This window comes from Asterias amurensis, chromosome 1 (genome assembly GCF_032118995.1).
Source record: "Asterias amurensis chromosome 1, ASM3211899v1".
Lineage (NCBI taxonomy): Eukaryota > Metazoa > Echinodermata > Asteroidea > Forcipulatida > Asteriidae > Asterias > Asterias amurensis.
Genome location: NC_092648.1, coordinates 20362050 through 20387414, shown reverse-complemented (window position 1 = coordinate 20387414; position 25365 = coordinate 20362050). Strand labels below are relative to the sequence as shown.

The window sequence follows — 25365 nt, the reverse complement described above, 5'->3', positions numbered from 1 at the left end:
ACTCAAAACACATTAACTTATTAACGTATTGTGAGAAACGGCTCCCTCTGAAGTTAATGGCATGACGTTTCAACCATAGCAGAGTTCTTTTACTAAAATATAGGGTCGAAACGTCAGGCCGTTGAAGTAATATTTGTATGAAAGCTTTAGGGTATAAATTCGATTGGGAAAGTTTGTCAAAAATTAATTACATTTCAAGAATAAAACCCCATAATCAATCGTTTGGCTTTAAGAAGTGCATACTTCAGTGATTGAACAAATCTTGAGAACACATTAAATGCATCTCTCATCAAACTTCAGTATAATGATGGGTGACCATTATGTTTATTTATGGCAGGTACATCTCCGGTTGCTGCAGAAGTCTTACTCATTTCAATCATCAAGTTTCTACAAGGCACACCATTTTGATCAAATGTACATGTACCCTATGTGTTTAGTGTGCCTAAAGAACGAACATAAGATTTAAACTATGTTTCAAGATAACAGCATTTTATTCTTATTTTATACTTCTTACGAAATAATAAATCACAATTTTGCCAAAAGCAATTGAGCTGCTTTTAAGCACAAAACGAAGCTAAGCACCTGCTGGGCAGAAAGTTCATCAGCAAAATGTCTGCATTTAAAGGCAGTGGACACTATTGGTAATTACTCAAAATAATTATTAGCATAAACCTTACTTGGTAACGAGTAATGGGGAGAGGTTGGTAGTATAAAACATTGTGAGAAACGGATCCCTCTGAAGTTAAGAAAGAAGTAATTTTCCTCAAATTTGATATCAAGACCTCAGATTTAGAATTTGAGGTCTCGAAATCAAGCAGCTTTGTGTGACAAGGGTGCTTTTTCTTTCATTATTATCTCGCAACATGGTGACCATTTGAGCTCAAATGTTTACAGGTGTGTTATTTCATGCATATAATGAGATACATAAAGTGAGAAGACTGGTCTTTGACAATTACCACACTGTCTTTAAGGAGCTCTATGAAATTTGGCCAAGCTCTTATAAATAAATTAATAATAAACATTTTCCACTTTCCCCACATTTTCAAGCTATCTTGTAAAAAATGAAACATTATAAAAACCACTGGGTGGGATCAATTTCATTAAGCAGTTAAGCAGAAAATGCTCCAAGAAGTTCAGCACCAGTGGTAACAATGTAAACCTTGTGGAATGTTGGCTGACAACCTGTTTCTGCTAAGCAAAACTTTCTGTGCTTGGCAAGTTTGCGCAAATAACCACTGTTTAAATAAAGCTGTTGTCCGAGACCGGTCTTGAGGTCAAGACTGGCTTCAGCACTGAAATAACTGACCTCATTAAATCTAAAATACATGATTGAATAATATAAAAAATAAAGTCAAGTAGCCTCAATTTGAAAGTTCATTGATTATCCAGTAAATTTTCGCCCAAACAATTCCTTGTTTTTACAATTATTTATCATAAACTAATCACCTACCAGTTAAATAAAGTTCATGCCTTTCTCAAAACTATAAAATGCAGGGTCAAATCAGCCAAAAAGGGAACCTAGCATCTTTAACTGAACCTAGGTACATTAACAGTTCACCTAAAGATAATTGATTGAGCACTATCCTAATAACAAGATTCTGGTATAATGGACAGAAAAGTTATCATTTTCACGTGAGTAATAGTAGTTTTACATGTACAGTTCATCCCAATGATTATGCTCACAAGAATGTTACAAGCAAGCACTCAAGTCGCTCACAGTTCTCTGATAATGACCTCCACTTAACCTCCTCTTCCCGTACAAAGGCATCCTCATGTTAATCTTCCATACATCAGAGTTACTTGTCAACCACGAGGGTATTGCCCCACTACTCTCAGATGAGCCCTTGGTCCGCAAACTTGCCAAGTGTCCAGGAACGCTCAACTGTGTTGTGAAATCAGACTTGTGTATCTTGATTGTCTTTGCTAAAGGGAAGGCATCCTTGAGACAGGCAGCTCTCCCACGGACCTTCTTGGGTGTCTTACCATGGCGCGGGCGGAGCCCCTCTCTACCTGTTCCTCCAGAGAGAAGGCGTGGTCTGTTGGGATGCTTTTGTCTGTTTAGCTTCAGCGATCCTCCTCCATGAAGGTGCTCATTATGAGAATCCGCATTCAGCAGTCGCATTAGATCAATATCTTTAGGGGGTTCCTCGACAGGCTGCTCCTCCGCAAGCTCCGAAGGATATATCCTAAGAGTAAGGCTGTCGCCGAGGTACTCGTAGAGTTCATTATACAGCTCAGAAACTGTGTATGTCTTTTGTGGTTTGGTGTCATCTTTGTCAGCGTTGCTCTTAACGCCACTGCTGCTGAGATGAACGAGATGGCTGGCTGAACCGAAGGGAAAGTCTGATTGATGATCAGGGCTGGTGTTAGGGGACTGATCAAAGGTTGGATGGTCAGAGTCCTCCAAGATGGGTTGATTTTGCCTTGCTCGCAGGAGCATTTCAGCCGCAGCCTGGGAAGAAATGATGAGTGTTTTTGTTTAAGGTAGAGTCATAAACTGGTAAGTACTCCAAAAATAAATGACCATAAAACTGATTTTGTAAGAAGCACTGCAGCTGTTGTCAGTATGAATTATTTTGAGAAAAGATTCCCTTTGAAGTAATTTGGTTCTGAAACATTTTCACCAAAACATTTTAGTCTGAGAAATGATGACACAAAATAACAAAGTTACCAGAATGGCTCCATGAAAAGATTCCCTTTGAAGTAATTTGGTTCTGAAACATTTTCACCAAAACATTTAAATCTGAGAAATGATAACACAAAATAACAAATTTACCAGAATGGCTCCATGAACCTTGTGACCATCTCCCTTGACCTGCGAGTTGGAGATTGAAGTATCTTCCAAGACTTGCTGAAGAGTCGGCCAATAGCTGGAAAGTTGACTCACAAACACCTCCTCCACTGCCTGTAAATTATCGTTATTATTAATGATTTATTAAAACATTCAAACTTCGCAGCGAAAGGCTGAATTGTGTGTTAAATACAGAGCTTTATAAACCTTTTTTATTATTTTTTTTATTACAGAAAAACATTTAGAAATACAAACATTTCTAAAAACTCTAAAAAACAACAAACAACTACATGTACAATGACCACAGCAACATATATTACCACCCAGCGTTACTGCAACCTAACTAGAAATTCAAGAGCTTTTAAAAGACCCTTACCCTAGTCCCAAGAGCACACAGTCCCACAACAGCCCCATAGTGTGAACATAGTGGTCTTGCTGGGTCACTTAAAACTTCCTTCAATGTGGCTAAGAGCTGGTGTCTAAATCGGCCTACAATCTCAGTTGAGGATCTGCAAAATTAATTGAAAGTCAGTGTGTAAGAAAAGAGGAGCAATGTGTTTAGTGAATTTGTGTGCTTTTCAGCTTCATGAAATTGAGCCAAGAATAAGTGGCTCAAGCCGAGTTAGAATCAAGCAATTTCGACTAAGGCTACGGGCCCGGCTTTTGGCTGAAGTGCTGTTAAAGTCATAGCCACTGCCAGAGCCGGCACTTCAGACACAACCACAATACCCAAACCTGAAGGCTTATATAAAATCTAATGAAATTAATATTTATTTTGTGAGGCTAACCATCCTAACTAGCAGCTAAGCTGAATTGCAGAAGGACACGACTCCAAAGGTTCGAGCTGCAGGCATGCAAGAACAGCAAGCCACATTGACCCATATGACCATGGAGCACTGCCTGAGATCGAAAACATTTGATTTTACCAGAGAGAGGAATATTTAGTAACTCTTGTTGCAGATTTTGTTTTCAACAAGCTCAAGCATTTTTTATTCATCATTGACACAGCAATTATTAGATATACATAGTATTCAAACAACTCCTACATCGGTAGTTTTCAAAAAATGGATAGAAACAAAAATGTGTACCAATGATTGTGGCATTGCCTAAATGTATAGATACCTGAGTATTTTAGAGAGTAATCTGGCAGCATAGTCTCTTAGAGCCCAGTGGTCATTCAATGGATTGATGGAGACAGCTAAAGGTTCTAGTATACAGTACATCACTGTAGATATCAGTTGCACAAGCTATTCCAAAGAAAAACAACAATAAACTTGGTGAGAACTTATGAAGATTGCAATATTCTAACACATTTTTTTTCAAACCATTCGAATCATCAGAACCCACTTCTCATCAAACTACACTAAACCACGATGAAAGTTTCGCACAAGAGTAAACATTTCCTCCATCTAAGCTTTAGTTTGAAAATTTAAGGATTTCTCAAACAGTTTATATACCCCACCCAGGATTATTCTGTTTTTTTTACCATACCAGTTACCAGATAAAGCTTCAGTAGAAATTGACCAAGGTTGAGACCCTTATCTCTTCCAACAGTGGCCCAAATGTCATTGTAATTGACTACAGCTGGTGGCCAGGCTTCTCCAATTCACCACTCTCATTGAGAAGCCCTTTGGGCATGACTTTACTCTAACATCGATTAAACTCTCTCCAATAAGCATTTGTGTGCCTCAAAATGAAACTGTCGTGGCATATTGAGGTATGGGTTGGTTTGCTTGAGAAGCACCCCAATAGTAGGAAGATTAGCGGAGTACTTACGTACGGTCCTAGGTACAAGGACTGGTTATGAATAAGGGCATCCACAAGCTGCAGAAGGCGTGTCAACTGGCCCAAGTCATGACTGACCATCTTAATACCACAAGATGCAAGGTTGACTAAGTATGGCAACAGTCCAGATATCTTGGTGTTCTTCCTCAGATCCATGAGAGTTATCTGTAATGGTGAACACAAACACAACATCTTTAAAGTATAAAAGATTAGGGCTCAATTTCATGAAGCATGTAAGCTCAAATATGAGCTAAGAATAGAAGAATCTTGATTAGCGGGAACCCGGTACATGCCAAAATTCTATAGTTTAATACATTTTGATAAAGATAAATGAGTTTTCTTCAATGTTAAAAAAATAATAAAACAATCTTGCAACTGTGCCTCACTTATTTATTGCTAAGCAAAGAAATTTGCCAAGCTTTACTTTCTGCTTAACAGCTTTATGTAATGGGGCCCGATAATATAAGGACTTACAGTACAGTACACCCTCCTTCATCTCAAACTATAATTTCTTGCCTGATAACTCTGCTCATTCAAAGTATATTTATACATTTCTGGTCATGGATACATGGAAACCTCAAAAAGCAAACTTAACATCCTAAATTTAATCCTAAACATGGCTTTACCTCCATCTGATGGTCATCTAAATCAAAGATTGCCTTGGTAACATCTTTATAATACTGCTGGAGATTGGACGCCAGACTTTGAATATGGTGGGTGAATCCTGGTGAGATAAAAAGTGTGCAATATTCATGAGTTAAATTCTGCTTATTCAATACCTGTTTTCGTAACAAAAAATCCTGGGAGCCAAACTCGCCAACAGATGTTCAGGTAAAGGGATCTCTGAAATCAAAATCCTCAAGTTCATGGTACCTCCACACCCACACATTTTGATTCCAACAACATTGACATGCATAACACATAGTCAAGCAGGGTTGTTTGGGCTGTGCAGTGTTGAAGAGGGGCTCAGATGTCAAAACATATTTGTGATGCACCCATTTTCCATAAAGATAAAGTCCTCATGAAAATGGGGACAAAAATGACAAGTCTCTCCGTTTCAGTTATTTCTTTTCAATGATTAATTATTAAACACTGACAATTCTGAACGGCCTCTAATTGATGTCATACCTGCACTAGCCTGAGATCCGGATGGTTTCTGGACTCCTTCAATAGAAACCCAAGATGCTGCAAACAAATCCAAAGAAATAAATTATCTAGCTGCTCTTACAGACATTCAATAGGTAGAATTTCAAACTTGGAAGGATGGAAATAAAGTTTCATTTAGCCATGCCTGATGCAACACAGGTGGATTGTGGACTGTATAAAACTGTTTTTTGGGGGGTCTATCAGAGAGCAATGGAAATTTCTAATAATATCGGATCAGTATCAGTATTTTTAAGTAAAATTTCTTTCTTAAATTTTAACAGCACTTAGTTCTAACAAAATCTTGTTTACCTTTGACTGACGTCTTGCCAGATCCTGACAGTACTTTATTGTCTGTGGCAATATCCGTCAAGTTGATCTCTTTATCTTCGGCAAAGAATAGCTCAGAATCTTTGATGGGCACAAAGGTCACAGGGTCAGGGGATCCATAGCCATGTACTGGCTGTAATATTTTCAAAAGAGAACACAAAAAAAAAGAATGATTTTAGAGAGGATACCAAATAAAATCAAAAGAACAGAATGATATTTGAGGTGTAATATTGTGAAGCTTCAGAATTACTTGACTAAATTATTACTCTGTACTCAACTTAAATGTCCTACCCCATTGGACCTGTAAAAAGGTTGGCAGACTCGTGAAATGACCAGCTGGTGCTGCTTCCTTTCAATTGAAAATTTAGGGTAAACACTGTCGGCTATCCTTGGTGGCAATAAGGGTAAGGAATGGGTTTGTCTTTCTCTTTTTCTCTGTTGGTGGTTGAGAATATGTGAGGCCATTGCAACGTTCCCTGATGGTCTCATTTCATTCTTACCTCCACGTCACTCCACCGCAGTGCTTTGTTGAAATCTTCAACATTCAGACGTTTGCGTTTGGCATGCTTCATAAACTGGGTGCTTGCCTGCAAGGACAAAATGATTAAAACAAAATATTACTTTTACAAAAAGATTAAAGAAGCAAAAAGTTATAATTAAAATAAGACTAACAAAGAATAAAGCAATGTTAAATAAGGGGGAAAAAACACTAATAAGATGCTAACAATATTAACATCAAATATAATAACTAAGTTATAACATTACTTTTTAAAGAAGTTCCCTTTTGTCTTATTTTTACAAGTATGAAAGCAATATAAAATGGTATGGATAGTTACCATCTAAGACTTAAGATCTTTTTTGCTTGCATTAACTTAAAAATATATGTAAACAAGTTGTTTTGTTTTTTAATAAATAACAAAATCAACATTTTCCACTCATCCATCCATACACAACAACAACATTCCCACAACAGCCATGAAAATTTATGGTTCAAACCGTTCACTTTACATACAATTCTAAATTATGTCTCAGAACTGTTGTTTTTAATGAGTTTTTAACAAGTTGAACTATTGAATCCTAGATTCTAGAGTAGTATGGAGAAAAGAGTGTGTTCGCCACTATCTTTGAAAATGGCCTGTGCGCATGCAAATTTCAACATTGGTTTGCGCGAATGTCAATTTGCAATTTTCAAAGATTGCGCCAAACAACAGTTCAGTTCAGTTCATTAAATAAAACTGTACAGTAACTAACACAACAATCGTTATGAAAGCAGAATGTTCACAAATTTTACGGCCAGGTGTTAAATGGTGTCTCAATCACATTCCCGCTCCAAGGGGTAAAATCCTGAACCATAATCATTAATGTTATTGTTACAATGTTAACAATAGCGCATTTCGTCAAACTCTTATTTAGGCCTATGCAATGCAACATGCAAAGCATTGACAATTATAGAACGGCAAGTCAAGTTACCTGAGTTATTTCACGTAATCTGTAGCACACATCTTCTGCCAGCATCCCAGCAATCTCTTCAGATAAACTGCCAATACCAACACTCTCCGCTACTGTTTTTACTGAATCCGTTGACAGCACCACAAACTTTTTATCGTCTGACATGTTTCAGTTGCTAGCTCCCTTTTTGGCTCCCGGCGGACAGAAATCAAGAATGGCAAATGAAGGCAGCCATTTTGATTTCAGAGAAAAGTAGATTCCATTATAAAGAGGGTAAAATAATAGAACACATCACAAATGTCAAATAAATCAAAAGTGTATTTTAAAAAATGTAAAAACAAAACTTAAAACTTAAGAGCATAATCTATTAATTACTTTTATCAATTTAAACTTAAGCTATTGTTTTACAAAGTCACCCCAAAATAATATTATAGAATTTCCTTCGATAAAATGAACTCTACCGTCAGTTGAGGGCGCAAGTCATAAACTACTTCCTGGCTCTCACACGTGTTTACATTTTGTGATCCGCATGGATGGGGGTAATTCCCGAAATCTTTACACAGCCAGTTTGTTAGTTGTTAATCTGTTCAATGGTTAAATGTTTTCTTTGAAACAACTTCACACTTGAATGGTTCTAACTTCTCAGTGTCTGAATGATTACTTGTTTAGATGACGATGGACAAATCGAACGACCAAGAATCGAGTGGTGATGATTTTCAAACGGTAAGCTAGCTCACATATTATTATTATAATTTGACATGAAAAATTAATATGTGAAACTTTTTTCCCCAATAAATTAAGGGACAATGACTGAAACCATGGAGGTAGGTATCCACGTACAAAATGTATCATCAGTCTCAGCCCACCATCTTACGTAGTCATTACAACAGACCAACAGGATGGGAAATAATAGATTAAAAAAATTACGTTTATTTCAATTCAATGTTGCAATGATTAAAATATTTCCTGAAAATGAAGGGTACATGAAAGTGTACATTTTTTCACAGCTGAGCAAATTTTGAGATGCGCCTCTCTCTCTGTACAGTTTAAGATCATTTTATTATAATTTTATGATAATTTTTTGACATACCAATGAAAGTCACCTAGATTACCAAATCATCAATCCAGTGCTGAACCAATTTTTTTTATAATTATATTTATGTTCACTAAAATTATCTGTAGTATTTTTATTTTGTTTCCCCTGTCTAGGATGGAAAAACACTGCATGATGCAGAGTCAATAAATGATGCATCTAAGGATGTGAGTGATGCCGACACATCGGACACGTCAATCTTGGATTCTGATGACCCTGGAAACCTTGAAGAAGATGAAGAAGAAAAAGAGGAGGAACACCTGCCTGGTCTCAAAGACTTTCTCAAAAGTGAATTTCTGTTTCCTTCAATAAATTGGCTTGGGATGAGCCCCATAATCATAAACAGCTCTCTGGGGTGTTTATATGGGGCTTGACTTGAATCTGTTCAGCATAAAGTAAAAACCTGTACAACTTTTGGGCAAGTTTTAAACAGATGGGCCTGGCGGGACACTATTACATACATCCAGAGCTGCCAGCAAGTTGACTGGTTCTGAGGAAGCCAACTCATGTGTTAAGGCTGACCTGACAGAGGACAAGCTATATTATGTCAGTGTTGCATGGTGAATAGAGAAGATTGGAATCGCAGTAGCATGTCTCGCCTGCTGGTGACATACTTTTAAACTTGCACAGGTTTCTAATTGGTTGGATCTCAACAGCTATAACCTTACTTAATCTTTCAGTACTTTCCCCCTCCACAAAAGTTCTGTACCGGACTTAATTTGAATCCTGTTCGGGGCACGTTAGGCCCCTATGGTTTGCATTTTCAACTTACTTTGCATTTGTTTTCTTCATTCAGTTCTGATGATGATTTAGATTAATACTCGGATTATTTGTTAATATTTCATTTGACTGTAGAGAATGTTACACACAGATTTAGCGTTGGAGAGAAGACAGGCCTCCCTTTGCTACTAGCTTGCCTGAGGGAGTGTCTACTAACACATCGATGGAATGAAGCAAGTCATGCTGTGGAAATGATGTGCCTTTACCCTACACAACAGTATGAAGATTATGTATGGAAGGTATGGAGGTCATTAATGAAAGTCCCTGGTTTGGCAGAGATGATGAGTGTCAGACTTTGATCTGAATATAACTAGGAGTCCACAGAAGTAGCTGTTTATCATTCCATGGAGAAGTTTTGCTCTTTGATATACTTATTGATGAGTTGGGGATGCTGTTTCAAAACTCGGTGAAATCTATCAACAGTATAATTCAAGTGGTTACCAAAAGGTGAAAATATCGTCATTTAATTTATCACACAAAGTTCTTGCCCCTGGTTTCAAACCTATTTGTAGGTGATGATTAATTTTTTAACTTTTAAGCCAAAGCCAACCCTGCCTAAAGCCTATCATACAGGCCTGATATTTCATGGAAGCATCTGACTCTGTTGCCCCTTTTTGAGGTATGGCGGGCGTGATAAGCGCGCGTCACACGCCGCGACTGATGCCACACTCACCATGTTGGTGGTCATTAGGTTTACGTGTAAACGCCGCGTCGCCTAAAATGCGCACTTCACTGAATAACATACGTTCTATTTCTATGGTCAATACGCACAAATTTACCACAACTTTACAGTGTTGTAGAAATGTGTCCGCCATACCTCAAAAAGGCTTATTGCCTTGGTGTCCCCTGAAATGTTCCAATAGAGATTTACAGTGACAGAAGTGCTCTTTACCAAGAAGAAAATGCCATTGTGCACCTTGGTGCCCTTTCCCTTTCAAAAATAAAGCATAAGGCCTGACCGTGTGTATACAACTGCCTGCAATAAAATGCCCTCACACCAAACCATCATTAAAGGATTTGGGTACTTTTTTGTAACACAAAACACAATGTCCACAGATTTACATTAAACTTACACCGTTTGAAGATAATGATGGTAGAAAGCGTACCTTAAAATATTAGTTGCTGAGGGGCTATAGTTTTTGAGAAATGAGTGATACATTGTCATGAAAATACGTTTTTACATGCTAAAATAATTTTCGTCTCATGTCACTGAGACGAAAATTATTTTCATGATATTGTTATACTCGTTTCTCAAAAACTACAGCACCTCAGCAAGTAATATTTTCAGGGAAGCTTTCTGCTATCATTATCTTCAAACTAAGTAAGTTAAATGTAAATCTGTGGACATTGTGTTTTTTACAGTCAAGACCCTTTATCAGTCAAGATGTGTCTTATTCTATTTGCAGTGTGGTGTGGAGATTTTATACAGTCATCCAGGCTCAGACCCTGCTTTGATTGAACAGTTCAACAGGTGAGAATCTTTAATCTTTCTAAAAACAAAACAATAAACAGTTGTTTCTTCTTATCAGGCTCTTAGTCATTTTTGGGTTGAACAAAGAATAATTTGTTAGTAGAGCGTGATTTTAACCTGCAACCTTTAGATAAATGTGACAGCACTCTACCAGCTAAGCTGTCTTGTGCCATAATGTTGGCTGTTTCTCTGTTTTGTCAATACTTAAATTTTACTTTTCATGCAAAATTTCTTTTTAAATTTTACCAAGTCTGTTTTCCTTGTGGCTTATTTCTTTATAAATTAAAAATTTTATGAATTGCATCTAAATCTTTCCTAACTCTGTTCTTGTTGATAGTAAACTAGAAGGGGTCAATAAACAACTGAAGAAGAAGAGATTGGAGAAGGTATTTTACCTCCTTAGTAGACAGCAATATAAAGAAGCTCATCTGGAAGTCAGGGTAGGTACCACAACAAGCAGTGTTCACTCCTAACAGTAGTCCACTGGCAAAATGCTAGCCAAGGACCCATCAAAAATTTTATTATTATTATTATTCAAATTATCTCCAAGTAGTTCGGCTGGCTAATTCAGTGTTTAAAAGCATCAAAAACATCACAGCTTGTCCGTTCAGCCATGACACGCCGCAAAGTGAAAGGCAATTCTTAACAAGACTCCCTGAAATTATTTTACTGACCAGTTGTCATTCCAAACAGGTACTGCTTTCATGAATATGATGTCACAATTTCTGAATGGTCCTGATATTCTGTTACCGTTCAATCCCCCAAATCTTGTTGTAGTATGTTTGTTTAAATGTGTTATATGAATTTAAAAATTGAAACCAGAAACAGTCTCTGTAAATCTGGTTCTAAATCTCAATTGAGAATTTTTTATTTTATTCTTCAGTCTTTCAAGCGTTCCAGACGAACCAAACTGCGGAAAGAGGACGCGAAGACATCCAAGTTCTGGGAGTTGTTGATCAACTCCTACTCGGGGATGCTACAGTACATGACATGGCATCAGAATTTCAAGTCTGTTGACAGAGAGAGTCAGGAGGACGATACCGCTGGTCTGTTATTCATTCCGTTATAATGAACTTGTACAGAAAATATTATTTGGTTTACCCGTACACTGATGTGTGTAAGCACTGTATACTACGTACTTTCTTGAGTTCTGTGAACGAAATTCACTGGTATATTTTAATATGAATCAGATGACCCAAACCCATGACCTTTGACATTCTAGAGCAGATGTTTTACTGAGTAGTACAGACAAAAAAGTTAGGATGAAATAATACAAGATAAAAACTGTATTATCCCACATTGGGTAAATTGAAACTGGCCTTGATACAAACACTTCATACAAAGACACTTAAACTTGTAATAACAAACAAACTGACTGATACATTAAACTGAACGGCACCCAAAACAAAGATATTGTCAAAACAGGGAGACCGCCAACTTAGGACTAGATAGCTTAGTTGGTAGAGGGCCAACACAACAATACTAAGGTTGCAGGTTTCAGTCCCACTCTTGTCAGTTTTCTTAGGTCAACCCAAAATTATTATACAAATTATCCAGTCAGTTCCCTTGTGGTTTATTATTTGAAAAAAAAAAATTACCAATCTCTTAAATAATCCTAAAAGATTTGCACACATGTACTGTAGTAAATGGCAGATAAATGATTTATTCCCTAGAGAGTGGAGAGTTTGAGGGGAGGAGAGCTTGTGTGAGCCTGGGAAAATTCTCTGGTAGACCTGGTGTCTGGGATATCTTCATCACTAAACATGTTGAGGTAATCTCTGTTTGCTTTCATGAAGTGCAGTATCTCCAGTAGTATCTGAGATTCAAATATCATGTTTCGGAGATTACTATTATTATTTTTATTAATGTGTTCTGGTAATGAAACCAAGGATGCTTCGAACATGAAATTATTCACTATAGCTCACAAACCTGAGGATACCTGTACACAGAATCACTGGGGTTATCCCTGACTCTTCCATGATAAGTGTTTTGGGTTAAGTATTTTATTGTAAAGGATCTTGCTCGAGGACACAAGTGTCATGACTCGGACTCGAATCCACACTCTGCTGAACAGAAACACCAGAGCTTGGGTCCAGTGCTCTTAACCGCTCAGCCACGACACGCCATATGGTCACAAGTGTTGCAACAGCCAGCGTGTTCAATTCGTGTAAGACAATGTTCTGGTTTGCAAGCACAGTACAAAGTTTGTTGTGCTAGTGTTGGGTAGTTTCCTTTTTTCTTTTCTGAATAATAACATTCATAGACTTCATCAGAATGTTGTTTATTTTGGTTGTTTTGTTCATTTCTGTTAGATACTGGAGACGATGGGTAAGATAGAGGAAGCCAAGGAGGTCCTTGAGAAGTACTGCACTCAGTGTCAAGACAATCCCAATGCCTTCAGATATCTCTACAGATTTCTCAAACGCAATAATGGAAGTGAAAGCGATCTGATGCAGATTCTCAAGGTAGCATTCATGAATAATTTGTGTGAATTATAAAACTTTATAAGATAAAGTACAGGATTTCCTCACAAACTGTTTTTAAAATAATAATCTTATTCAATCTGAAAGCTCAGTGATGATTAGACAGTTCATGCCAGTGTTATTCCACCAGAGAAATATTTCTGGCTAAAATACTGTCAAAGTCAAGTAAAAAGCATATTAAGACGCCACAAATTACATTGATTACTACACAATAACCCCCCAGAAAAATGGAGATTTCAAGCATGAATTCCAGCATTCTTTGTTCTTTATTTTGTATGGAAAATAAGCCGTTGCACAATGATTGTTACACAAGGGAATGTCAGTGCATGTAAATGTGCCAGAGTGCTTCACAAAAGTGTGTTTACTTGATTTCTGGTCGTGTGTCCAAAACAATAGTGTGTGCATATTCTGCATACACTTCATCTGATCTTTAAGCCAGTGGACACTATTGGTAATTGTCAAAGACCTGTCTTCTCACTTGCTGTATCTCAACATATGCATAAAATAACAAACCTGTGAAAATTTGAGCTCGATTGGTCGACGGAGTTGCGAGATAACTATGACAGAAAAAACACCCTTGTCACACGTAGTTGTGTGCATTCAGATGCTTGATTTCGGGACCTCAAATTCTAAACTTGAGGTCTCGGAATCAAATTCGTTGAAATTTACTTCTTTCTCAAAAACTACTCCACGTCAGAGGGAGCCGTTTCTCACAAGGCTTATTACTACCAACCTATCCCCATTACTCGTTAACAAGTAAGGTTTTATGCTAATAATTATTTTGAGTAGTTACCAATAGTGTCCACTGCCTTTAACTGGTTAATGCAATGATTGTTTTGTTTGTTTTTTTTAATTATTTATAATTGTAGGAGTTTGTGAGAAGAATTCCCTCGGACCCACTTGCATTAGAGCTTGTGCGTCTCCAGCAGCTGGCAGTCAAATCAAAGAAGAAAAAGAAATACAACGAAAGAATTCATGCACTCACCAATACACTATTCAATGTGTTGGACTATCCATACTGGTATAAGAGTCTAAAACCCTGGAAGATTCTTGCAAAATACCTTACAAAGGCATTTCGGAGGTGAGAAATATTCACAAATGATGATAAACCACAAGATTTTGGGGTGCTGTTGGAACCCCGCCATACACAAAGTAGCATGTAAAGATGTCTCATGACTGGATTTACAGAGATATATTGTGTTTTATCCACTTGTTTTTTGTTAGTTTGCCGATCTCTCCTTAATGTATTCTTAATTACATTCCCTGTATAATTTGATAATCTAAGTATCTTGTAATGTATTGTCAAAGACTAGCCTTCACAGTTGGTGTATTTCAACAAATGCGTAAAATAACAAACCTGTGAAAATTTGAGCTCAATCGGTCATCGAACTTGCGAGATAATAATGAAAGAAAAAATACCCTTGTCACACGAAGTTGTGTGCGTTTAGATAGTTGATTTCGAGACCTCAAGTTCTAAACTTGAGGTCTCAAAATCAAATTCGTGGGAAATTACTTCTTTCTCGAAAACTATGGCACTTCAGAGGGAGCCATTTCTCACAATGTTTTATACCATCAACCTCTCCTCATTACTCGTCACCGAGAAAGGTTTTACGCTAATAACTATTTTGAGTAATTACCAATAGTGTCCACTGCCTTTAATTGATTTGGAATATGGTTGATCATAGATAGATAAGCGCTTTACAATTTTGTTATTACTTGGAGTAAGCATAGAGTAAGTGGAGTAAGAAGGTCATGGTTTGGTGATGGTTCAATGATTTTTATTTTGCTGTTTCTCTCTGGATCTTTTAGACAGGATGCTGTCGCTATCAAAACAGCTCAGGATTGTTGGAGCATGAGAAACTGGTGGCCATCTTACCACTTTGATGTCAAGTCAGCTCAAGGTCTACTCAAGAGCAATAAGAAAGTCGTACTGCAGAAAGCTCTGGTTGCCATTTTCCTTCACACCCCAGGTTAGTCAATGACTTTGTGATCAATGTAATGACGTGGTACAATCGGCGGGTACAGCTACCACTATGCCCAGATGTCTGTGTCATCGTGCATTGAAGTATACAACATCCTCAGCAACACCCTTAGCAAAGGTCATAGCCATAGCTGTAGCCACCAATGACTATGCCATCAGAACTGGAGTCAAGGATGTGCAAGACTGCTCTGCAACGACACACGCACAAACTATTACTCTACTTTCTTGATCACCCATTGCCAGGTTGAAAAAAATTGTCAATTTACTTTTCTCTACGTTTTTGCGGCTGCTCGATCTTAGTCTGCCTATGGTAGCATCAGTTTCCAGGGATTCGCATTAAACAAAAACAATTTTTATATTTACATGTACTTTGTTTTCGCACACAAAACTCTGACAAGACATAAAAAACAAATTTCTGACACAAAATGTTTGTCAGTATGACCAAATTGACCCAAAGTAAACAATTTATTTGTATCAATTCTTTTCCACAGAATCACAGTTTGTGAACATTGTGAAGAAGCACTTCATGAAGAAAGACGAGACAAAATACATCAAGCTCCTAGAGGATGCAGCTGAATTATTTGAAGAATATGACCTGATATCATAGAAGGTGATGAGGGAATGTTCATTATTCTGAACGGATTCCTCACAAGAAAACTCAGGAATTGTTTAAAATTCTCAGGATTTTCGTCACAGCAATAATGACTGGTTTAATAGCTTGTGTATGTCACGATACAATTAACACTTCTACTGGTTGGACCATTTCATGTCCCACTGTGGTTTTAAATAATTTATTGAACTCTGCCAGCCTACACTGTGGTGACCGTTCAATATCATCCACTGTCCAATGTGGGTTTGAATGATTGACAAACTATGCCAGCCTGCAATATGGTACCGTGAAGTGAATGCAGCTCAACCCTCCTACTGTCTGACCATTCAACATCATCCAGTTGTTCACTGTGGTTTTGAAGGATAAGCTACTCAGTCAACCCTCCTACTGTCTGACCATTCACTGTGGTTTTGAATAATAGATAAACTATGCCATTCTGTAATATGATAATGTGAAGTGATTGTATCTTCAAAATATATTATGTATAATGTGTATAAAGGATGCTGCTGCGATATACACTGCGCCAATAAAGTATCTAAACACTTACAAATGGTCAGATATATCGGAACCTGAAATAGTATGCCAAAAAATAATTATTCATTTCTATTCACCGTTAATTTCTGCACATTTTGACACATCTTATGTTGCGCTACGATGTTGTTTGGTGAATTTATGGGCACTTGAGTGGCTTAAGGTCGAATTTCAAAAGTTGCAAAAGCCCCTATTCGAGCTAAATCGTTGTATTGTGACGAGTAAGATCAGCGTTTCTTTTGCCCGCCTTTTATAAATGATTTGTTTGTCGCGTTTTGGATTAATCGGTTGCGATGAACATCAGCAATAATTGTCAGTAACCAAGCAAAGGGGTCAAAGATGGGAGGCATACAACAAAATGGGTTAAGAGCCAGAATCCCTGATTATGGTAAGACAGGGAAAGGTGTTTCAAGATAACAGGAAAGATGGCTCAACTGACCAAACAGGAAAGAGGACGGATCGTTGGTTTGATAGAAGCCGGTATGTCGATTCGAGCTGCAGCTCATCAAGTTGGAACGTCACCAGCGACGGTCAGTAAAATGGTGGAATGGCTACCAAGCTCACGGAAATGTGGACAACCTGCCAAGGAGTGGCCGCCCGAGTGTGACTTCTGCAGCAGAAGAAAGTGAACAAGTCCATCAAGCCTGACACCACTCTCGAGGGATTGCGACGCATCCTGATCAGGAAATGGCAGGGGATTGACCAGGGACAGATCAGATGTCTCGTTTGGAGTATGAGAAGACGACTCCTTGCCGTTAACAGTGATGGAGGACACACCAAGTATTGAGGACAGGATATCAGCAGTTTTAGAGTTAAAGATACGGCAATTAATTTCATGGTCAAGTAAACGAAACGAGTTTGTGTCTTTTGTCTTGATTTTGTCTGTGTGTGATGCTTGTGTGAGTTCCCTTCTGGAATTGGGGTGAATAGGGGCTTTTGCAACTTTTGAAATTCGACCTTAAGCCACTCAAGTGTCCATAAATCCACCAAACAACATCGTAGCGCAACACAAGATGTGTCAAAATGTGCAGAAATTAACGGTGAATAGAAATGAATAATTATTCTTTGGCATACTAATTCAGGTTCCGATAAATCTGACTATTTGTAAGTGTTTAGATACTTTATTGGCGCAGTTTATATGGTATTATAAATAAATCAAGTTTAACTTTCAAATATATTGTTCTACATAAACTTGTGTTATTTTTCATTTGGAGGTTCCAGCTTTGGTTCCAGTCATTGAAACAGTTGGTAGCCATGTCCCACAGCCGAGGTTTTTTGTGATTTAAAGAGAATCTTTGTTCACTTTGCTTTGTCAAGTCAGGGTTTCCTTTTGCCAATGATAAAATAATAATAATATGCCATGTCTGCCAATGATGACACTCCTGGCGCAAAAAACCAAGAACTATGCTAATACACAAGACAAGCAATAGTTCGAAGGCTATGGTTTCCGAAATAGATGTGTTTTGGGATCTGTTTTGAATTGGGAACATGTACTGTTTAGTACTGTATCTGCTTTTTCGAGTTGAAGTGGGACATTACTGTCAAAGAAAATTGATTGTGACAAATCCCCCCAAAATACAGAGATGCCCTCACTAAGGAAAACAGACGGTGGTGCCCTTTCAAAAATGAAGCATAAGGCCTGATCCTGTGTCATGCCACTGCATGCAACAAAATTGCCTGCAACAAATCCCATAAAATATCCTGTTGGGTTGGAAGGAAAACAATTTATCTCGTTGAATTCGTTGCCATCCACAAGGTTAAGAAACTCATTGGAGACAACTTGTTATTTCTTGCAAACATGACTTCTTTATTTCCATATGTACATCTTTAGTTTTATGACAATACTTTATCATGATTATTTATCTACATCTCAAAATGCTCTACTGTGAATACACAAAGCATTATCAAAAATATCTACCAGCGTGGTTTTTTTGCAGCTTAATGCTTGGTGACAAAAACAACATCTATCATTAAAAGGTTGGTTAATTTAAACTAATTGAATGTTTCGTACCATTACGATTTCTTGTAGTTGAAAACCACAGCTAAAATGTTTTAAAAAAAAGAATACATCTTTGTGTACAACATTCCGAAATTTACAAATAAATTAGGGCATTAGACTAGATACACTCTTACAAATGGATTGCCATACAAAAATAGTTAATATTCATAACACACTTATGATTAAATTAATTTTCAAATAACCACCATTCGTTACTATTTCAAACAATTTGTTTTACCCCCAAACTTGATATTTCTGTACTTTGGCAAGGAATATATATCTTTTTCTTTTATTTTAAGAAAGGAGCAGCGTGCGAATGAATATTACATCAAAACTTATTGAATTGAAAAAACAAAGTTCACAGAAAACAAAGTAAAACATTTTGAGTAGTTATTTTTGGATATCCGTCCACACTCACAGAAACTTTTACTCCACAGTGGGTAAATAAATGTTGTATCATAAAAAATGTGATTACAAACCCTTTTTTATGAAACAAAATTATTAATTCATGATCTTGAATTGACATTTTAGAATGTTAAAATGTAGCACAGTTAAGATAACTAGTTGAATTATAACTAGTTAAGATAAACCTTTCAATGATTAGATAACTAGTTGAATGACCAGAAAGCTAAAGTTGAATGACCAGATAGCTAGTTGAATGATTAGCTAGTTAATTATGCCCTAGTGTAGTCCCCACAAGTACTTTCAAAAAAGTATCCGGCAGGACTTGGACCCCACAACTCCACATGCAACATTTTTTTCAATCAAGAGTTTAAGAAAAATGTGAAGAACTGAAATATGTTAAGATAAGTAAAATACACTCTATACAGAATTAGCTGCTCAACATGAATGAATGAAATCACTGCATCCAAGGGGAGAGGAAAATATTAAGTAAAATATAAATTACAAATAACATGAGTTTTTAATATGGTTAAAATACCCTATTTACAAATCAAAATCAGTTAATATTTCAAAACTCCAAAATGAAAACATTGCATTTTACAGCACAGCTCAAAGGCAAAATTAAAAAACTGGTTTACAAAGGAAGCGAAAGACTTGAACTTAAATGAGTAGGAGTTCTCTACACTATTACCGTATCTTGATTAGTGGCTCTGGCTGTTGTTAAGGGCAACCTATGCTTCAGTGCATGGTAAGATGGTGGGTCAGCCACAGCTGTCAGTCAGAGCCGCTTATTTAGAGACAGCCTGAAACAAATTTACTGTTTACCAAGGTTTAGGGTGTTAGCGCGACACTTTTAATCACATGATTTCTGCACATGATTTTGACGCTTAATATAAAGTATCAGCTATTCTCTGTATGATTTATGCAATATCTCTACATAAAAAACTAGTTGTTGATCTGATTTGTAAAATATTGATTTGATTCTACTTTTGAAATCTGAAATACAAAAAATAATTTTGTACCACTTTGTGCGCAACTACAATAACTTATTATTGAGTCACATTCTCTCACAGACGGAGAGTTGAAGACCTTACCTGACTGATGGTAAATATACAGGAAGGTAAACAAATTATAATTTTGTCTGAGAATATTCTTAGATTTGTCTTTTTGCTTTACTGCTGAAAAAGCTCTTGCTTTTTTATACAGATAAGATTGGCTGTCAATTAAATTTCTTTAAGATGGGTGAATTGACCAATCAGACAACATGATGATTACATAACGGTGGGTCGTCGGAAGTGAACATGCTAGATAATAAGATGGCTCAATCTCTAAGCACTAACCCAGTACCAGCAAGTTTTAGATTCTGAATACCAGTGCGCATGCCATGTTATGTAAATTATCCATAACTGGTTCCCTGTTAGGTGTAGCTCGGCAAACAAATTTCACATGAAATATTTCCTGCTCTGCAGCTCTCGGAAATGCAACTCTGGAAGAGAGGCAGGGCAGGGCCAACGTCATGACAATGTCTGATACTTCCAATCCAATGAATCCCCATGACTCCAAAACAATAACACCTCACTCAGTTGTCAAAGTTTATTGTACTCTTAAAAACACTTTAATGAATTGCACAAGAACATCCACTCATTCCGATTCCTGGAAGCCGACCCACCAATCAGATGGGTCCTAGAAGCCGACCCATCAATCAGATGGGTGGAGGGCCGTTGGTGAAGCGTAACATTGGCTGTAGTGACCGTGCGAAGTTATTGGTCAGTGTACAGCTGTAGTCCTCTTCCGTCATCGGAACGAGACAAGCCACACCCAACAGAAGTAGCATGAGGAGATGGAGAGGTAATGCTGCCCTCAATGCTCGAGATATGAATGGTGAGCGACGACGACCGACAGGGGCACCAGCAACAGCACTGTAAAAGAAGACAAAGTATATCAAATGAATGTAAAATGTCGCTCTTACTAGATTATTGTACTAGTTATGAACTATAATTTATCACTTTGTGCATTTCATCACTATATGTATCATGTAATAATTTACGAATTAGGGCCCAATTTTATAGAGCTGCCACAAAAAGTCGCTAAGCACAATAATATCTTTGGTAAACAGCCAAAATACAATGTCATGTGTAACTGATATCTTGCTTGTTTTGTTTAGCAGATTTTTTTTAATTTCTTTTGTGGTAGCACCATGTGTACATCTACTTGCTGGGTAGATTATGTTGTTTTGAGAACTTGTCTTTCTAAATATTCTACTACCACGCAGTAAATTTTTCAGAATTCGGGAGACTTCTTAGTTTCAAAATTCTACTCAGTGGTAGTAGAGGAGTCTTCTGAATTCCAAAAATTCTACTCCGCAGTTGTAGAATATAATATAGCAAGCCAAGTTCTCAAAAGAACATTATCTACCCAGCAAGTAGATACACACATGGTGTTACCCCAGACCAAATACATTGATACCTCATCATGCAATGCCCCTCGAATCCCACAAAGCAGAAATGTGTTAATCAATATTTTCTGCTTAAGCATCTCTATGAAATAGGGCCCTGGATGTCATATCAAGCAAATAACTTACACAACAGGAGCACCATCCGTCTCATCTCTAGGTATCGTATTGGTTGCAGCGTCACTGAAATGCCTCATAGTGTATATAGGTGTACTCGAACGGAGCATTGGTGTACTACCAAACTCCCCCATCATATCACCCATGGCTTGAAGAGGGAAGGCTGCCCTCTGTGGGCTGATGCTCTGATCTTCAGGCTGTTATATCGAAAGCAAAACAAATTCATATCATAAGTAACTGTAGATGAGTGGAAATTTATTCCTTCATAAATAGTGACTGATTTATTCAAATAAAAAAGCTCATCCTAGGTTATTTTAACAATAATAATAATACTAACAATAATAATAATACTACTACTAATAATAATAATAACTAGATCTTATATAGCGCATTTCACACAAACATGTGCCTTACGTTTTAGAATAGGCAGTTACAAGTAATTGTACACTAAGCCTACCACTAAAATATAGCTTCATGACTGAAAAACAGGTCCTGGGCCAAATAGAGCTGCTGTTAAAAACACAAAAGGTATAGCTCAGCACAAAACAAATTATGCTTACAAAAACGACTGGTATCCTGAAATTATTGAGCAAAATTTGGAACTGGGCCCTAGAGGTTTGGACTTGACAAGCCAAGTGAACAAACTTATCAGTAAACCATACTTTATGATGATTTACAAATGGAAATACCACACACACAAGTTCAACAGTTCACAAAAATTGTGGCACTAGCACAAGCAGTACCCAACCATATTCAGAAGTAAAATGTGAAACACTGATATGGTGAACAAGTTCTAGACAAATCACTCTTGATTCATTTGTAAAAAAAATAGTTAGCACAGAATTAACATGTTTATACTGTCAACCACAAGTATACACAAGAATAAAAATCAGTTGCGGCTTCAATTTATATATTAGATAGGTGGGTATAAACAAAAAACAACTTCAGTAAATTGGAAAACATTTAATGTGTAAAATGTCAAGCACTTATATGGTCAAAGATTTCTAGACAGGCAACTCTTAAAGGCAGTGGACACTATTGGTAATTACTCAAAATAATTATTAGCATAAAACCTTTCTTGATGTCTCAAAATCAACCATCTAAACGCACACAAGTTTGTGTGACAAGGGTGCTTTTTTCTTTCATTATTATCTCGCAACTTCAATGACCGATTGAGCTTAAATTTTCACAGGTTAGTTATTTTATGCTTCTGTTGAGATACACCAACTGTGAAGGCTAGTCTTTGACAATTACCAAAAGTGTCCGCTGTCTTTAATTCACATGTACAAATAATTAGCACAGAAATTAACACATTTACTGCCATCCACAAGTGTACACAGGTATAACCAAAGTTGTAGCTACAATTTAGAAACAAAAAAGGCTGATGTGAACAAACACCTCTTTCAGTAAATGTGAGTGCATTGAATAGGAGTATGAAACTGACTTTTTGGAAAAGACAATAACTAGGTACTGACCTTCTCAATTTCAAACTGTGTGGGGTCAATGGTGGTCTCTAACAGTTCAAGGTTGTCCTCGCATCGTCGTAGCAGTGCGGTGATCTTTCTTGAGATCAGATGAAGTTTATCTCGAGTAGCTTGACAATCCTCGGACTCTACGTCTACAAGGAGTTGATCAGCGGTCTCTTTCAGGGCTGACACTTTGGGCTGGGAAGACGCAAGCTCACGCTTGAATTTCTGATAATGATGAAGAATAAATCCAAACAAAAGTTAAAACAACAGTAACAAACAAATGTTTAGACAGTTTAAAAGCTTTGGATGTCACATGTAGTCTGTACCATGAGGGTAACCCCCTCTTAATGTTCTTATACTTTAACGCACTATTTTTAACATTAGGGAGTACATGCACAACCCTGTGAATGGTTCCGATTGGTTAGGCAACTTATTGACTTATTTTTTTCGTTTTTCAGGGCCCTATTTCGTAGAGCTGCTTAATCAGAAACATTCTTTAACAGCTTAGCAAAAAGGATACCAGTCAAAATTGCATATGTGACATGGTATTTTGGCTTGTTACCCTTTTCTGGTAAGCATAATTTTGTTGTGCTTAGCTACTTCCTTTTTTGCTTAAACAGCTCTATGAAATTGGGCCCCAGTTAGCGGAAAGTAAACAATGGTTACGTAAAAACTCACCATGAAAATCCTGTACTGATGATGTAATCTATTCTCATCAGCGCTTAGATCTACCGACTCATTCTCATCCATTGTTGCCTCGATACCATCTAGCCATACCATCAGATCAGCCGTGGTTTGATGAAACTCTTCACACTGCATGATCGCTAGCTGTAATTCCTTCTGCCAGTCAGCCGCTCTGCTGCATACGTGATCCCAGCGTAGGTTCATATTGCTGAGCTCATCACGGAGTGCTTGAGTGTGACGACTGTCTGGTCTTAGGAACTGTTGACTGCATAGGTTGATGGAGAGAGCGATGGCCTTGCGTGCGTTCAGGCCTAGAATGAACTCCTGAATATACAAAAATTTTAAAAGATGTGATAAAAAGTGTACATAAATCAGAAAGGTAAACCATTATTGCCCCAAAAAGAGAAAACTACCTTGCACATAAATATGTACAGTGCTTTTCAGATTCCTATGGCACAAAACACTGAAGAAAAATTTAGAAAACCAGCTGATATGTAATTACATGCCTGGTAAATACTTTGATGTAATATTTTATAATAAGACCTCCTTCATAATTAGGAATTTCCCTTTGTTATTTGTACATACTGCTGTTCTTTGCATGAACACCCTAAAATCTAACCAAAGTGAAGAAAACAGTGAACCCCCTGCGTATCATGCCGGGAATTTAAACCGTGCCTTCACTGAATTCAGGGAAAAAACTCTTTTGGTCAGTCTACATGGGCTTCTACTTGTTTGACCTCAGCAATGGCCGTATCTGCAATGGGTAAAAATACACAAATACTGTACATACCCTGTGTCTTCTAATCATTCCTTCAAGATCTCCAGCGGGTGCATTGGCCTCCTGCGTACCGAGAAGAACCTCAGCTTCATCAAGCCAAGTGTTTAGATTGTTCAGGTCTAGTCTGAATTGATGCCATTGTTTGTAGTTCTGGTTTAGATGTGCATCTTTCTCCATGATGTCACCCTGGAGAACCTCCCAGCGATTCAAGAGAGCTGGTAATCAGAGAGAGAAGGATATCATTATTGGTATTTAAAGACACTGGACCTACTGGTAATTGACAAAGACCGGTCTTGTCACTTGGTGTATCTCAACATATGCATATAATAACAAACCTGTGAAAATTTGCGAGATAATAATGAAAGAATGAAAGAAAAAAGCACCCTTGTCACACCAAGTTGTGTGCTTTTATATGGTTGATTTCGAGACCTCAAATTCTAAATCTGAGGTCTCGAAATCAAGTTTGTGGAAAATTACTTCTTTCTCGACAACTATGTCACTCACTTCAGAGGGAGCCGTTTCTCACAATGTTTTATACCATCAACCTCTCCCTGTTACTCGTCACCAAGTAAGGTTTTATGCTAACAATTATTTTGAGTAATTACCAATAGTGTCCACTGCCTTTAATTACAGAGAAATGCCCAATGATCAGACAATTGCTTAAAGTTTCTCGGGTGGAAAGATGTTATAACTTTCTTTAAAAAGTTCCACGCTATGTATATTGTTTTCAATTTCACACTTCTTTGCTTCAGGGAAAACATTTGTTGAGTGATATATAAATTTTGAGGTTGGACACTTTTTGAAAGTGTCATGACAAAGGGCGGGAAACTAACGCAAGCATTTCTTCTTTGCTTTTTGTTATAAGAGACAAACACTCTAGATCAAATATCTGCCAATAAATTTTACTTAAAAGAATTACACACTGCTAAAAATGGTATCTTGAAATAAGAACAAAATCTTTTTTTCAAGAACAACCTTACTGTGTCACTCCCGAGAAAATGTTTCTTTTTAGATTGG

At 37.3% G+C, this 25365-nt stretch overlaps 3 protein-coding genes across 11 annotated transcripts in view; 1 reads left to right on the top strand and 2 right to left on the bottom strand.

The window, feature by feature from the left end:
• Nucleotides 1-52: 52 nt before the first annotated feature.
• On the bottom strand, nucleotides 53-7747 carry LOC139937340 (TAF6-like RNA polymerase II p300/CBP-associated factor-associated factor 65 kDa subunit 6L). Its single transcript, XM_071932484.1, has 10 exons — nucleotides 7520-7747; nucleotides 6550-6636; nucleotides 6032-6182; nucleotides 5705-5761; nucleotides 5203-5300; nucleotides 4568-4741; nucleotides 3914-4038; nucleotides 3168-3300; nucleotides 2777-2905; nucleotides 53-2452 (listed from the first exon to the last, which is right to left on the bottom strand). The coding sequence occupies exons 1-10, from the start codon at nucleotides 7661-7663 to the stop codon at nucleotides 1691-1693; spliced, it is 1860 nt and encodes a 619-aa protein (XP_071788585.1). The 5' UTR covers nucleotides 7664-7747; the 3' UTR covers nucleotides 53-1690.
• A 276-nt stretch (nucleotides 7748-8023) lies between these two features.
• On the top strand, nucleotides 8024-16426 carry LOC139939913 (TATA box-binding protein-associated factor RNA polymerase I subunit A-like). Its single transcript, XM_071936077.1, has 11 exons — nucleotides 8024-8221; nucleotides 8708-8879; nucleotides 9447-9610; nucleotides 10778-10842; nucleotides 11180-11282; nucleotides 11726-11888; nucleotides 12516-12613; nucleotides 13155-13307; nucleotides 14195-14406; nucleotides 15135-15295; nucleotides 15798-16426. The coding sequence occupies exons 1-11, from the start codon at nucleotides 8168-8170 to the stop codon at nucleotides 15911-15913; spliced, it is 1461 nt and encodes a 486-aa protein (XP_071792178.1). The 5' UTR covers nucleotides 8024-8167; the 3' UTR covers nucleotides 15914-16426.
• A 1162-nt stretch (nucleotides 16427-17588) lies between these two features.
• LOC139936758 (uncharacterized) overlaps nucleotides 17589-25365 on the bottom strand; it is a 204797-nt gene continuing 197020 nt past the window's right edge. For all 9 annotated transcript variants that reach the window (XM_071931687.1, XM_071931711.1, XM_071931971.1 and 6 more), the window contains 5 exons: nucleotides 24361-24563; nucleotides 23565-23894; nucleotides 22893-23111; nucleotides 21430-21614; nucleotides 17589-20767 (listed from right to left, as the gene is read on the bottom strand). In XM_071931687.1, the coding sequence (XP_071787788.1) occupies nucleotides 20551-20767; nucleotides 21430-21614; nucleotides 22893-23111; nucleotides 23565-23894; nucleotides 24361-24563 (1154 nt within the window). In that variant the 3' untranslated portion in view covers nucleotides 17589-20550. The remainder of the gene's footprint in view (nucleotides 20768-21429; nucleotides 21615-22892; nucleotides 23112-23564; nucleotides 23895-24360; nucleotides 24564-25365) is intronic.

Bases quoted from the DNA above. Each gene is read 5' to 3' on its own strand.
- LOC139939913 (XM_071936077.1), top strand. From the start codon at position 8,168: ATGACGATGGACAAATCGAACGACCAAGAATCGAGTGGTGATGATTTT. The intron at 8,222-8,707 runs GTAAGCTAGCTC...TCCCCTGTCTAG, and splicing joins GTGGTGATGATTTTCAAACG to GATGGAAAAACACTGCATGA. The intron at 14,407-15,134 runs GTGAGAAATATT...TGGATCTTTTAG, and splicing joins CTTACAAAGGCATTTCGGAG to ACAGGATGCTGTCGCTATCA.
- LOC139937340 (XM_071932484.1), bottom strand. From the start codon at position 7,663: ATGTCAGACGATAAAAAGTTTGTGGTGCTGTCAACGGATTCAGTAAAA. The intron at 5,762-6,031 runs GTAAACAAGATT...ATTTGTTTGCAG, and splicing joins TGGCAAGACGTCAGTCAAAG to CATCTTGGGTTTCTATTGAA. The intron at 4,742-5,202 runs GTAAAGCCATGT...TCACCATTACAG, and splicing joins TAGATGACCATCAGATGGAG to ATAACTCTCATGGATCTGAG.